Source organism: Augochlora pura, chromosome 7, assembly GCF_028453695.1.
Source record: "Augochlora pura isolate Apur16 chromosome 7, APUR_v2.2.1, whole genome shotgun sequence".
Classification (NCBI taxonomy): domain Eukaryota; kingdom Metazoa; phylum Arthropoda; class Insecta; order Hymenoptera; family Halictidae; genus Augochlora; species Augochlora pura.
Genome location: NC_135778.1, coordinates 33,633,077 through 33,647,750, shown reverse-complemented (window position 1 = coordinate 33,647,750; position 14,674 = coordinate 33,633,077). Strand labels below are relative to the sequence as shown.

The window sequence follows — 14,674 nt, the reverse complement described above, 5'->3', positions numbered from 1 at the left end:
TTCAGTTGAGCAACCAATCACCAACAAACCCCACGTCTGTCAATACGACGAAGCGACTTGCAGCAACGGAGAATGCATCCCGAAATCTTACGTCTGCAACGGCAGACTGGACTGTACCGATGGCTCCGACGAAATGCGATGCAGTGAGTTGCATTCTGTGTTTCTTATTCGCAACTTTTGACACGTAAAAATGTTGTTAACATGTCGGTGAAATTCTTTCAATTAAAATGTGACTAAACGCGACATGTTTTAGACATGTTTTAAACACGACATGTTTATGCTTATTTAATTACATGGTAATTGATTTTATTTTATTTAGTAGGAAATGTCTGTACAAGCTATATCATGTTTGGTCTTATTTTCATCAGAAAAATATCTGTTAAAAAGAAAAAGTTCTGGTTCAGAATGTTGAAATTAGAAAAGTTACGTTATTGTACTGTGAGTTGTCATTTTGCGAATTATAGTCGAAGGACTAGCATGGTCGTAGGAATAACGCATGTAGGCGTACGACAATGTCAGCGCACCTCTGACAGAGACAATATGAGTGAATTTACTGTGACCGTCGCTTTTTTCGAGATCCTTTGTTTAACGCGATCTTTGAACAGGCCCTCACGGCTGCGAACCGAACGAATATCGATGCAACAACACTCAGTGCGTCAGCAAAGTATGGCGCTGCGACGGTGACAGGGATTGCGCGGATGGCAGTGACGAAGAGAACTGCCAACCGAGCAGACCGGGTTCGCCATGTCGAAACACGGAGTTCGCTTGTGCCAGCGGACAGTGTATACTCAAGAGCTTCCATTGCGACCTTGAGAAGGACTGCATGGACGGTAGCGACGAGATAGGATGCTGTGAGTAGTCAATCATTGCGGTCTCGACTACCTAGAGCTATGTTCTTCGACTAACGCATCGACTTTCAGCCCCGGTGTACATAGTCAAGCCACCGCCACCGATGATCACCTTGAGCCAAGGAGAGGACCTGGTGATCACGTGCGTAGCCATAGGCGTGCCGATGCCGGAGATCAATTGGCGTCTGAACTGGGGCCACATCCCTGCGAAATGCACCATGACATCCGTGAATGGAACCGGTACTTTGACCTGTCCCAACATCCAAACCGAGGACCAAGGTGCCTACTCCTGCGAGGGATTGAACAGCGCTGGATTCGTCTTCGCTGTGCCGGACGCCATAGTAATGGTTGACAAAGGAGGTCCCGTCTGTCCCAAGGGAATGTTCAACGACGGCGCCAGGAGCCTGGACGAGTGCATCTCCTGCTTCTGCTTCGGCGTGGCACAGGAATGTAGGAGCGCAAACCTGTACACCTATCAGATCCCTCCGCCCCTCGATCGGTCTCGCGTGATAATCATGGATCAAAGCGATCGTCAAATAGTCGGAGACTTTGAGGGCTTGGAAACGAGAAACATCGGTCCAAACAGCATCGTCGCTTATTCGAATACCGGGCGACCCACGTACAGATCTGACAGCAATGTAGCCTACTTGACGATGCCGGAGCACTATCATGGTAGCCAGTTGAAGTCTTACGGCGGATACCTGAAGTACAAGGTCCGGTACAATGGTACAGGTGTACCTAACTCGGCGCCGTCGGTTATCCTCTTTGGAAACGACTACCAACTGCTGCACAAAGGTAGACAAGCGATACCCTATCACGACAACGACGTGTCCGTCAGGTTCTTCCAAGGAGACTGGCTCAAGGTTCAGGGTAACAATGAGGTACACGCCACCCGAGAGGACATCATGATGACTCTGGCTAGGGTGGACAATATCTTGATCAAGTACGTAGCATCGATTGGTTTTGGTGGTGACGGATCATCAAGACTTTGCTGTTTTGTTGTAGAGCGCAGTATGATGACTCTCCAAGTCTGGATGTCTTGATTAACAATATTGTGATGGACACAGCCGACGCGAGAAACACTGGCCTGGGTTCTGCCCTCTATGTGGAAGAATGCCAGTGCCCCTCGGGTAAGCTAGTATAACGATTTTTTAAAACAACTTTAGGGGTTCCCTGTTTCTTATAGTCTAGGGATTTCGTAGTCTATGATCCTCATAGTCTAAGGACTTCATAATCTAAGATCCTCATAGTTTAATTACTATTCAGGCTACGGTGGTCTATCGTGCGAGCAGTGTGCACCTGGCTACCTCAGACGCGAAACAGGACCTTGGTTGGGCCAGTGCTACCGAGATGAGCAAGCCTGTCCTCCAGGATACTATGGCGACCCATCTAGGAACATCCCCTGCCAAGTTTGTGCCTGCCCACATACTAATCCATCCAATCAGTGAGTAAAAAACATTGTTTAATCTTTGATCGAGATACCAACTGTACATTGTTATCGTCTAAACAGGTTCGCCAGGACTTGTCATCTGGGATCGGACGGTCTACCGACCTGCGACTGTCCACCTGGCTACGTCGGTCGCAGGTGCGAACAGTGCGACCAAGGCTATCAAGGCAACCCTCTGATACCCCGCGACAAGTGCATCCCGGTGCAGCAGTGCGACCCAGATGGCAGTCACAGTCCACATGCCGATCCTCAAACTGGACAGTGTCGATGCAAGGTAGGGAACTTAGCTTAGAAACCGGTAAATATTATTAATGATGACATCAGGGAGGGGGCGAGAAAATTGTATCAGCGAAGAGGGCTCAAGGTCTTTCAACAGTTATCGATGATCTTTTTACAATGTACTGCATATTGTAGACTAGCCTAATAGCTTGTATCGAAATTTTCAAAATATCATAGAATAATCTTGGAAGGACCTTGAATCCATCTATAGTTTCGTAAAAGTTTTGTAACGTGTTTGGTACCGTCAATGCTCCCATTTGTTCGGAAAATCCGAAGTAAGTAGAAGTCAGCAATGCGAGCAGAGTGTTTTATGGTGGTACAGTCTGCGATCAAAGTGCATCTTTCCGCAGCAATACGTGACTGGTCCCACATGCAATCAATGCAAGGCGAACACGTTCAGCCTGTCCTCGAAGAACAAGTTCGGCTGTGTCAACTGCTTCTGTATGGGCATCACCAAGAAATGCGTGTCGTCGAACTGGTACAGAAGCGACGTGAGTACCTTTATCATAGTCGATGTGCAGACATCACGTGCCGATCACGCTGTAAATCTTCCAGATCCAAGTCTCGTTCACGAACTCCGTAAGGAACTTCTCCCTGATCGAGTTGAAGTCTCCCAACGCGCCCATATTGGACGGCCTTCGCTTGGACACGGGCAGGAGCAGAGAGATCATCTATAGATTCCGTAACAGCGGGAGCAACGACGTCTACTACTGGCAGCTGCCCAACATCTTCTTAGGAGACCAAATCACTTCCTATGGCGGGAACCTGAAGTATACCGTGCGGTATGTCCCGGCACCTGGCGGGCAGAGCTCCAGGAACAACGCAGCCGATGTTGAACTGATTAGCGTAAGTGAATCAATGGTGCCCAGATGATAGAGATCGAAATCATCAACCGATTGTTCCACAGGCAAACGACATCAATCTGTTGTACTTCTCCCGTGAGTTCCCTGAGGCTGACACCCCGCAGACCTTCACGGTGCCATTGTTAGAGCAGTATTGGCAACGGCAAGACGGAACCGAAGCTGACAGAGAGCACCTGCTGATGGCGTTAGCTGACATAAGAGCGATCAGGATCAAGGCCACTTATACCACCCACACCGACGAAGCTGCGTAAGTCACACCGTTTGATAAACTCGAGGAATTCTTAATCGAAAAATTATTGATTTTTTTCTAGATTGTCTCTGGTGTCTCTAGACACAGCGGAAAAGCACAACACAGGCAAGACTCGAGCAGTGGAGGTAGAAGAATGCAGCTGCCCGGAAGGGTACAAAGGACTCTCCTGCGAGAATTGCGACGTGGGATACACCAGAGCGAACGAAGGACTCTATCTTGGCATCTGCGAGCCTTGCAAGTGCAACGGACACTCCAACCAATGCGACCCTGACACTGGTGTCTGCGAGGTACCTACGAACCTTAAACCCCTAAGTGTTCTTAGAAACTAGTACTGAACCAGCTTTCTGTCCGCAGTACTGTGCTCACCACACCACCGGCGCATCCTGCGAGTATTGCGAGCATGGATACAAAGGCGACGCAACTAGAGGAACCCCCTACGATTGCACCTACAGTCCGATAGACCGACCGCCTCATGACTGCAACTGCAACAGGGCAGGCTCGTACAGCGACTACTGCATAGAAGAACGGTGTGAGTGCAAACGCAACGTCGAAGGCCTCGAGTGCAACAGGTGTAGACCGGGCACCTTCGGCTTGTCCGAGGACAATCCTGAGGGTTGCAGCCAGTGCTACTGCAGTGGTGTCACTGACCAGTGTCACGAGAGCTCACTCTACGTCCAGCAGATACCTGTCGGGGTCTACAATGCGCAGCACGGATTCACCTTGACCGATTCGTAAGTGCTTCGGACCATGTTCCCTCTCTAGGTGGTCAAAGTAATGCGGGTGGCAGTTGTGCCGCTACTGGCGAGTCATGGGTGCCCGAAAGATTCTCAGAGACACGTTTTATCTGCAGGACTAGGCAAGAGGTGATCGACAAGGACTTCGAGTTGAACATCGCTCTAAACGAAATAGGCTACCGGTACTCCGAAGGTCGAGGCCGCAGACTCTTCTGGTCCTTGCCACCCATCTTGACTGGCAACAAGATCAAGAGCTACGGTGGCACCCTCACGCTGACTCAACACATCACAGCGTTCCCTGGAGCTCAGAGCTACAAGGACCAGGACATCATTCTAGTAGGAAATGGAATCACTCTGTTCTGGACGAACCCTGTGGAGATCCAGCCTGATTCTCCTCTGGTATGTCAGGTTATGTCAGTTGGAAACGCTAGCTAAACTCCTTCGCAGACTATATAGAGTCAGCTGCGTCATCTAATCAGCTAACTGCATCGTTTCATCTTCGTAGACCTACTCTGCGCCCCTGAGGGAGTCCGAATGGAAGCGCCTAACGACGGAAGGACCACGCGTAGCGTCTCGAGTGGACATGATGACAGTGCTTTCTAACCTGGAGTCGATCCTGGTTCGGGCCTCTCATAGTGACAGGATGACAGCCACCTACATCAGCGACATCAGCTTGGACACAGCAGTGGACATACCTGGCGGCAAGAGAGCCGTCCACGTGGAAGTCTGTAGATGTCCAACCGGATACACCGGGACATCCTGCGAGTCCTGCGCCAGAGGGTACTACAGGGACACCAACGACCGATCGGCTAGTTACTTAGGCTCCTGCAACCTCTGCCCTTGCAACAACCACGAAGAGAGCTGCGAGATCGCAAGGACCGGACAAGTGAAGTGCCACTGCCTGCCAGGATACGGCGGTCAATACTGTCAAGACACTGGTACGTTGATCAATGATCTCATCTCCCGGCACTTCGGCTATTCCCCCCCAGGTCCAACCTGAAGGTCGATGACTGCGACGAAATCTGTATTAATCAATGAATTCGATACTAGGTGAATTGATGGTAAGTCTAACACCAATGACGGGCAGGGTAAAGCCGAATAAGTGGGTGCTGTTCACCTGCAGCTACAAGTCTCCGGAACAGTTAAATATAACGTTTAAACTGACGCCGTTACATGGCAATCCCTTAACCGCAATCCCCGCGATACCAGGCGCCATTGTACGCACCGATAAGGGCGGCTATCGCAGCTGGTATGTTTACGTGGAACTACAGCCTTGCAACATCGAGTGCTACATCCAGGACCGCGACGGCAAGGACCTGATCAAGGTCGTCACATCGGTCTTCACAGGTTTGACGGACCACCAGGATTCATACAGTGTTTGTCCGTCCTCTGGGAACAACATCGTTGAATCGATCATTATTCCTTGGTACCCGATGCTTGTAGACCTTAGTGACACCCGTTGTCTGACCTGTTGTCCACGATCGTTAATGCTGGTGTAGGTGCTTAGGATGGTTCATGGTCGGAAGAGGCTAACGAGGAGTTAAGTGATGCGTGATGCGGGAACTTTTGTTTATACAATGGTCTAAAAGTCATTTTGTCTACATTATGATCTAAATATCATTTTGTCTAGACTATGATCTATGTCATTTTGTCTAGATTATGGTCTGTCATTTTGTCTAGACTATTATCTAAGTTGTTTTCTCTTGACTGTGGTCTAACTCATTTTGTCTTGACTACGATCGAAAAGTCATGTCGCCTAGACTATGGTTTACATTACTTTATCTTGGCTACTGTCAAAATTATATCGTCTTGATCATACCCCATTCTATCTAATCCAAGTACGAATAAAACGGTTCCAAAACTCGTTACCTTCTTTCAACAATTAAACTGAACGTATCGTATCCATGTCGACGATCAAAACTTTACATCGACCATATATTTGTAACCTTGTTACCATTCTATGTTTCTGTGTTTCATACAACAGAGTATATACAGTCCCAGGATCGAATTTGCACTAAATTGTTAATAAAATTGCAGATTATCACCGACCAACACCCATCCCGCCATATCCCACGATGACACCACCAACTATCGTGGTCTACATCGTGGGCCCAGAGTTCCAAATCGTTGGAACGGGAACCACCGTCGAGTACCATTGCTCTGGAACGTCTTTGGACAATGTGAGTGCACCTTGTACGCTTGAAACGCGAAGTATACCGTTCTTATATCTTTGATTCGCAATAGGAACCCGTGGATGTGAGGTGGGAGAAGGAAGGTGGACAGCTACCACCTGGTAGAAGCGTGGACGACAGCCGCGGTCTCTTGATCATCAGAGAAGTCAAGGTCTCGGATAGCGGTATCTACGTCTGCCAAGTCAGCGATGGTGTCCACATTGCTTTCAAGAACGTCACCCTTACTGTTGGAGGTAAGAGTCCATTGTAACCACTAAAGATAATTGGTCAGCCTTTTTCAAACTGTTCTGTCACGTGGACGCAGCTTTTCCGCAAAGCTTGCTAGAGATCCCAGGTACATCAGACTTTAATGTCTCTAATATCTCCCCGTATTGTCCCACAGCTTGGAAACGAAAATGGACAATTTCGGAAGTAGAGGTACAATGACTCCTCTTTCCAAGTCATCCATTTCCGTTCCCAAGCTGAGGAACAACGTGAGAGAAATTAGTATAACCACGTTCGCCATACTCATCTGCGAATCCTTGATTCCATGTAGGTGTGAACCCAGTGCCTCCTAGAGCAATGATCCTGCCCCCATCATTGGAAGTGACAGAAGGTGATCCAGCTGAGTTCCGATGCGAGGCGAACGGCAACCCACCCCCGCAAGTCGAATGGACCCGCGTGCACGGTGCGATGAACCCTGAAGTAATCACGTACAACGGAATCTGGTCGCTAAGAGCAGTGTCGAAGAATGACGCGGCGGAGTACAAGTGCATTGCCAGGAACAACATCGGAGTGGATGAGAGGACAGCCATCCTCTACGTCAAATGTGAGATAACCTAATCGAGTACTTAACTCTACAGAATTCCTTGTATGCTAACTCGAATCACCTTTCTCTCTTCAGCGAACCCTTTCAAGCCTAACGAGGAAGGCATACCCCCCACGATAACGCCATCGGAATGGACAGGAGTGATCGGGGAAGTGGTCAGGATCACCTGCACCCCATCTCAGATCGCGAACATCACCTGGTCGAGACAAGGCAATCTACCTCTGCCACCCTCTGCGAGACAGCGCGGTGGTGTGCTGACCATCATGAACCCCAGCCAACACGACTCGGGCGTCTACGTCTGTATAGCTACCAGCTACGTCGGCACGGAGACCAGCAGGACAGTGACCATTACGATCCAGCCGAGAAGATCAACGCCGTCGGTGAAGGTCAAGCCGGAGAAGCAGACGGTCCCTCAAGGCAGCGTTGCTGAAGTCAGCTGCTTGACCAGTGGCGAGCCAGGCCTGCAAGTCAGGTGGAGCAAATACCTGGAGCTGATGAGTCCCCATTCGCATCAAGTCGGCGACGTTCTAAGGATCACCAACGTGCAGATCGCTGATAGAGGAGTTTACGTCTGCAAGGTTACCGGGCCATCTGGAATCCAGGAAGCTAGTGCCATCATCGAAGTTGAACGTGAGTAACAATAAAGACCTTGCTCGGACCACTTTAATCATTCGATTCCTCCCACTAGCTCGAGAGGCACCTTTGCTAGAACTCTACCCCAAGGAGGCTCAGACGGTCATCTTGGGAGGTTCCGCCGATGTCCAATGCCGAGCCATAGCTGGCACACCCATGCCAGAGCTGCACTGGTCTCGCAGCGATGGCAGACCCTTCGCTCACAACATCAAACAGCTCCCTGGAGGAGTCTTGAGGCTGACCAACATCACCATAGGCGACAGCGGCGGTTACGTCTGCACCGCCGTCAACTCCGTCGGCACCACCTCGGCGGTGGCCTACATAGAGGTTCACACACAGCCTGTCATCACCATCTCGCCCAGATCTGGCATCCTCACGGTGAAACGAGGCGACAGAGTGCGACTGGTGTGCACTGCCACTGGAAATCCCCAGCCCAACATCGAATGGACTAAGCACGTCAACGGCATGGTGCCTTACCAGTAAGTTTCGGATCTTGACTAAACTAACTCTACATTTCGATGGAATATCTACCGAGTGATGACTACTTGGTGGATAAACTCGTTGCTAATATTAACTGACTGTTCTCCACTACAGCAAATCGATCTTCGAGATGAAGGCTACTCCACAAAGCGCTGTCTACGACATCCAATCCGTCTCGCACAACGACGAAGGATCCTACACTTGCCACGCAATGAATGCAGCAGGAATCATGGAGGAACGAGTGCACATTCGCATCGAGGACGACAACGAGGTCCAGTCAACTTCCTTCGGCTAATCCCAACCAACTTGGCCCACGTAAATAATAATTTCGATCGTTACAGGTGAATCCTGATCCGAACGGGCCTATCATAGTGTCGGAGAACAATTTCAAGATCCCCAACGGCGGCAAGGTAGAAATGCGCTGCCAGGTCGTCTCCGAAGTCAATCACATCTACTTGGACTGGAAGAGGAGCGACCATCGTCCCCTTCCCGCAGGTAGCATGGTGCACAACGGAGTCCTGACCATTCCAGCAGTTGACAGAAGCGCTGCCGGAGAATACGTTTGCCTGGGCATGGACCAGACCGGCAATGTCCTCTTTAGGGCCAAGTCCTACCTCGAAGTGTCGTGTAAGAATATCTTGAGTTTAGATGACTTTTGATCTAACCTTGCAACTCCGGTACTATAAAATCGTACCTCCTCAGCTCCGCCCAGGATAGTCCTGAACCCACCTAGACAGACAGTAGGGCCCGGCGAGAACCCGTCCATAGTTTGCAGCGCGACAGGAGACGAGCCGATGACCATCGAGTGGTCAGCTATAGGTCGCGAACTTCCATACAGCGTGACCCGGGACAGAGGTGTCCTCCAGTTCCACGGGATCACGTACTCCGACGCTGGCAAGTACGTCTGCAAGGCCAGCAACGAGGAAGCCACTGCCGAAGCTGTTGCGGAGGTCCTGGTGAATGGTACGCATCAGTTGCAATTCTGAGATTTTGGGGAACAAGAGGGAACATAACCTTGACACAGCCTCGATATAACCATCTATTTCTTAATTTTCATTCGTGCTCTTGTTCTTGGGAAATCCTGATACTTGCATAATTAACATCTTCTACGGCGGCTGATTTAGACATCCTAAAGACTTACTTTAAGAGCGTCTTCTTCCAGAACGACCATACGAAGATACAGGGGTCAGGGCATCCCAGCGCGACGTGAACTCCTTCGTGGGCATGCCGGTGCATCTACGGTGCACCGTGCAGGAACGCGCGACCATACAATGGAGCAGAGATGGTCAGCCTCTGCCCTCGAACGTCAGGATAGAGAACGACATTCTGGAGATACCTCGAGCCAGGGTGGAGGACAGCGGAAGATACATCTGCCAGATCCAAACGGACCGCGGCGTCTCCAGTGACTACATCAACCTAAACGTGTCCCGTAAGTTTGACAAACCGAAGGCCGCGCTGTGCAACTAGGATCCTCCACGTGAATTTCTTAGCGTCCTTAGTATTGTTCCGCGCGAGTACCCGGTCGGGGCCGAGGGTACTCAGATTCAAGTTCTCTAGACTTCGGAATATATCGAGCGGTGACGAATTCAGCCTCGAGATGAATGACAATGGTGTTGTTTGATAGCTGACGTGCTCCCGGATTGCATGCGACAGAACCAAACGCACTGCGGGCACAGAAAGTGCGTGTGCAACGATCGAGGATGCGTTCTGTTGGATTACGGTTGCTACATCAATGTCCGGTACATGGGCAAACACGGCGACAAATTGAATCGCCGCTATCTACACCATCGACGCGGTTTGTTCTGAGATCAATATGTGTCCTGTGACGTCTATATGGGTTAACGCTTCTCCCCTTGTTAATCCGACATTTGTCTGATCGTCTGTCTATCGCTCACTCTCATACATAGAGTTCATATCAGTGTCATACCAGCTGCACAGATCGCGGCGGCCCATGTCGTCCCATCGAACCTCATCCCACGAAATTTGTGCCGAATACAGAGGGGATTAATTGATTGAAAGGTTTTGGAATACGCACATGTTGGAGCTGGGTTCAAATGTCCATGTTGGAAGAGACACCACTGCCAACGATCACTGACGATTCTAACTTTATTTCAGCCACAGTGATGCCCGCGGTCAGCGTGGAGGTCTCTCAGGATCCGGTCAACATCGGGGACACCATAGACATCCGCTGCGCCTGCACCGGCGCACAGAATCCTCGCTACCATTGGTCCAGACCGAATCACCCGCGGCTGCCAGCCAACGCTCAGGAATACGACAGCGTCCTGAGACTGTCCGGCGTGACGCTGGCCGAAAGCGGGCTGTACAGGTGCACCGCGGAGACGCAGGAAGGCATCTTCGACCAGGATTTCAATCTTGTTGTTCATGGTAACGTTCTCTCCTCTGTCCCTTTCGCTTCTCGTGGAAATTAAGTGTAGCGATGGTCAATGAGGTTAACCAAATAATTAACGACCAAACAATTAACTAATCCTTCTGTCCATGCTTCCGAATCTCTAACGTAAGTATTCAAAGATATCTGACGCGGTAGATGCAGATGTCCAGTAACGAGAATCATTTCCCAGGTGGACACAACGACGCGCCAGCGATAGAGACCAGATACGCGCCTTATGGATCCAGCATAGAGATGAACTGCAGACCTAATGCGGACCTAGAGTTTCCACTGAAGTTCCACTGGAGCAAACTCGGTGGTCTTCTACCGAGCGACGCGCAAATCTTCGAGGTAGGTTACAGAGCGAAGTGAAGTCGCGAGTAACTTTTATCTCGATGAATTCGTTCTAATTTTCCGTTTGTCTTTCAGAGCAATCTGAACCTAACGAACGTCATGGCCGAGGACGCAGGCACCTACATCTGCACAGTGAACAACGACCACGAGAGCATAGAGATACCGACGGTCTTGGTGGTCACCGGAGTGGTGCCATACTTTAGTCAGGCACCCGAAAGCTACGTCGCCCTGCCACCTCTACGCGACGCCTACTTGAAGTTCAACATCGAAGTGTCCTTCAAGCCTGAGAATCGAAACGGTATAATATTGTACGGCGACGCGTCGGATCGTGGGGACGGTGACTTCATTATGCTGGCCTTGGTGAAAGGCTACCCGTACTTCAGGTAAGAAGCTGCTACGATATCGAACGATCGCTTTGACCTTGTATAATTTCATGTGAAACAACCCTTCGATCTTCTTTATGGACTTATTATAAAGAACAGAGTCTCTGTTTTGTATTTTATAAACTAAAATTTTCTAAGAGCCCTTTTCTTGGTTTAAACCAGAGAAGGGATTAAAACTCCCCTTTTTCCTATTTTACAAGTTTCGACATCTGCATAAAGTTCGACAATTTTTTTATCGAGTTCGCACTAACGCTACGTTGTAAAGGAAAGTTTGCTCTTTGCAACGACGCTTTATACAATGATCTACGATTTTTGTTTCTCTCGATTCGTTCTTCATTTAAACGACACTATTTTAATATTTCAGCTTCGACCTTGGCTCAGGCCATGCCACGATCCGCGCGGATAGGCCAGTGACCATGAGCGAATGGCACACCATCAAACTGCAACGCAACAGGAAAGAGGGCACCATGCTGGTGGACGGAGAGGGACCTTACAGAGGAATGGCGACGGGTAGAAAGCAAGGGTTGGACATGAAGACATCGTTATTCGTGGGAGGTGTCCCGAGCAGCGCGGCCCTTACTAAACATGCTGCAGTGACCACCGGGTTCGTCGGGTGTATCAGCAGACTCGTAATCGGCGAGAAGGACGTCGATCTAAATGACAACCAGGCCCGGGGCGTTGGCATCACCAACTGCGAGACCTGCGCTGAAAATCCTTGCAACAATGGCGGCGTCTGCCAAGAGGCGGGCACAAAGAATGGCTACACCTGCATGTGCAGGGCCGGGTACAGGGGAAAGCATTGCGACCACGTTGGCCAGCCCTGTTATCCAGGTAAGAATCTGTGTAATCCGTTCAATCAGTGGACCGCGGATTTTATATATTTATTGCAAGGATAAGTTGATGACATTTAAGATAATAGCGCTATTTAAGTGAAGAATATTTATATACCATTTTCAACTTGCCAAAGTTGTTGAACAAAAAATGATACCACAAAGTGACTTATGGTTCTTGCATTAGACATAAACAGTTTCAATTTTGTATTTTAAACATCTTTGCAAAAGTAAATATATTTAGCACAAAACTATAAAGATATTGGAAGAATTTAAGACTTTACTTCCTTTACTTAAAATTGATTTGACAGAATATTGCTTTACAACAACATCAGCAGTTTATTTTAATATTGTATTGATGCTAGGATCTAGTAGATAGATAACATGAAGGACTAGTACACATCCAAGTCATATTCCAAGTTTATCTAATTCTCACTGACCTAATTTAATCTCACTAATTTTCAGGCGCTTGCGGTGAAGGCAAATGCGTGGAGAACGAAACAGGTTTCGACTGCTACTGTCCCCACGGAAAGACAGGATCCAGGTGCGAGAACTCGATAAAGATTCACGAGCCGGCCTTCCACGATGATAAGTCATTCATCGCCCACGACACGCCTAAAGCCTTCAGACGGTAAGCCTTTCTACAGCAGGCTCTTTGGATGGCACAGTAGAATCGGTAGAATCGGTAGATCTGTTCTGTCACCTCCGTGTTCGATGTTTCACCGGATTGTTAATTCCTCGATCAATGACTTTCTTCTCAATTCTTCGAGCCACGGTGGGGTTAAAAATGTCCCACCTTTTTGATGTACTATGTAATGCATGCTGGTACATTTTTAAACCCACCTTGTAACATTGCAATAGCTACATTTTGTGCTCTCATTCGTAAAACCGCATTGCACGGTGGTTCTATTTCAGTTTCGTTTTCTTGACAACAAATTCGATTGAATTATTATTTCTTTACACTTTCAACAAATAGATACGAATTTTGTTTAACTAAAAATTCTGCGCCACACGGTGCTATTTTCCTTTCCTGAAATCCTGTGCCTCGAAGAGTTGATTCGATCGATTTCTTTTTTGTTAAATATCACGGGTTTGCTCGATCTAACACCAAGTCCCCCAGGATGATCGTCGTCGTGATACTAACACCGTGCTGTCTCCGTTCACCGGTGACCATTTTTGTTAACGTTCTACCATTGTTTTCAGGGCGAGAATGAGCACTACACACAGTCGGTATAGTTCACGCCGCGCACAAGTTAGAACCGCACGATCGAGGCCACACCACCACAATAATCCGCACCACACGAACCATTAGTCCGTTTTTTGTTACTTCGTCTCACCAAAATCCGTGCACATATATATATAAATACACACACATATATATATGATGTAGTACCGAAACGAAAAAGAAAAACAAACGAGAAAACAACGAGTCACATTACTTTCTATCGAGTGGGATAGTAACCGTAGGAACAAATCAATTTTAATTGCTATTTATAGTTGTCAGTCAGCATTATATATATAAATATTATATTTTTTTTATGAGAAGTTTATTTACATTAGACTTTTTGCTGCGTTTTCCGCCTTGTACGTGCCGTAGATTCTAAGAAAATGCTACGGCGATTTTGCAACGTGCCTGTATAGTGAGTAATTCCTTGGAATGAACCTCATGGTGCTCTAATAGTAGATTATCGACTATACTTATTATTATTATTATTATTTTATTACTATTATTATTATATACTTATTATATTATATATGTAATTCAACCATTCGCGGTGTCGAACAATTTGGTAATTAAGAGAATGCTAATCAGCGTAGACCGCGATGGTGTCGTTTTTGTACAGCTTATAATAATACATGCCATGCATTGTGTTAGTCATGTTAAATAATTGTCGAAGGAAAATCTAGAAGGCATTCAAGTTAGCTCACTGCCAAACGAATTGCAGCTGACAGATGGCCCGTAGGCAATTCGACGCGTTTGTTCAGTAATAACTGCCACAATGAACACACGTACGCGCGCACACAAACGTGTTTTTGTACTTACTGCGAGAACACACGCAAAACGTGCCAGATGCGTGTTTCAAGGTCGCGATGACCTCTAATATATTCGATAGGCTTTAGTGTAGCTATGAGCGTAAACACGTTTTTCTTCGTGATGCAAATAAAAATTGTTTTTAGCAGGAGCCA

The 14,674-nt window shown here is 48.1% G+C and overlaps 1 protein-coding gene across 19 annotated transcripts in view; it reads left to right on the top strand.

Annotated features, from left to right (window-relative positions):
• Positions 1-14,670, top strand: part of Trol (terribly reduced optic lobes) — a 163,972-nt gene extending 149,302 nt beyond the window's left edge. For 17 of the 19 annotated variants that reach the window (XM_078187340.1, XM_078187342.1, XM_078187335.1 and 14 more), the window contains 30 exons: positions 6-143; positions 606-851; positions 921-1,791; positions 1,854-1,978; positions 2,115-2,292; positions 2,359-2,569; positions 2,925-3,065; positions 3,130-3,420; positions 3,482-3,684; positions 3,749-3,974; positions 4,042-4,418; positions 4,538-4,820; positions 4,927-5,359; positions 5,472-5,768; positions 6,459-6,601; positions 6,666-6,846; positions 7,149-7,421; positions 7,497-8,051; positions 8,110-8,533; positions 8,649-8,805; positions 8,876-9,161; positions 9,237-9,497; positions 9,697-9,963; positions 10,159-10,329; positions 10,650-10,919; positions 11,114-11,271; positions 11,350-11,657; positions 12,022-12,488; positions 12,953-13,118; positions 13,691-14,670. In XM_078187340.1, the coding sequence (XP_078043466.1) occupies positions 6-143; positions 606-851; positions 921-1,791; positions 1,854-1,978; positions 2,115-2,292; positions 2,359-2,569; positions 2,925-3,065; positions 3,130-3,420; positions 3,482-3,684; positions 3,749-3,974; positions 4,042-4,418; positions 4,538-4,820; positions 4,927-5,359; positions 5,472-5,768; positions 6,459-6,601; positions 6,666-6,846; positions 7,149-7,421; positions 7,497-8,051; positions 8,110-8,533; positions 8,649-8,805; positions 8,876-9,161; positions 9,237-9,497; positions 9,697-9,963; positions 10,159-10,329; positions 10,650-10,919; positions 11,114-11,271; positions 11,350-11,657; positions 12,022-12,488; positions 12,953-13,118; positions 13,691-13,799 (8,216 nt within the window). In that variant the 3' untranslated portion in view covers positions 13,800-14,670. The remainder of the gene's footprint in view (positions 1-5; positions 144-605; positions 852-920; positions 1,792-1,853; positions 1,979-2,114; positions 2,293-2,358; positions 2,570-2,924; positions 3,066-3,129; positions 3,421-3,481; positions 3,685-3,748; positions 3,975-4,041; positions 4,419-4,537; positions 4,821-4,926; positions 5,360-5,471; positions 5,769-6,458; positions 6,602-6,665; positions 6,847-7,148; positions 7,422-7,496; positions 8,052-8,109; positions 8,534-8,648; positions 8,806-8,875; positions 9,162-9,236; positions 9,498-9,696; positions 9,964-10,158; positions 10,330-10,649; positions 10,920-11,113; positions 11,272-11,349; positions 11,658-12,021; positions 12,489-12,952; positions 13,119-13,690) is intronic. The other 2 variants (XM_078187338.1, XM_078187344.1) reach the window with 2 other exon arrangements.
• The last annotated feature ends 4 nt before the right edge of the window (positions 14,671-14,674 follow it).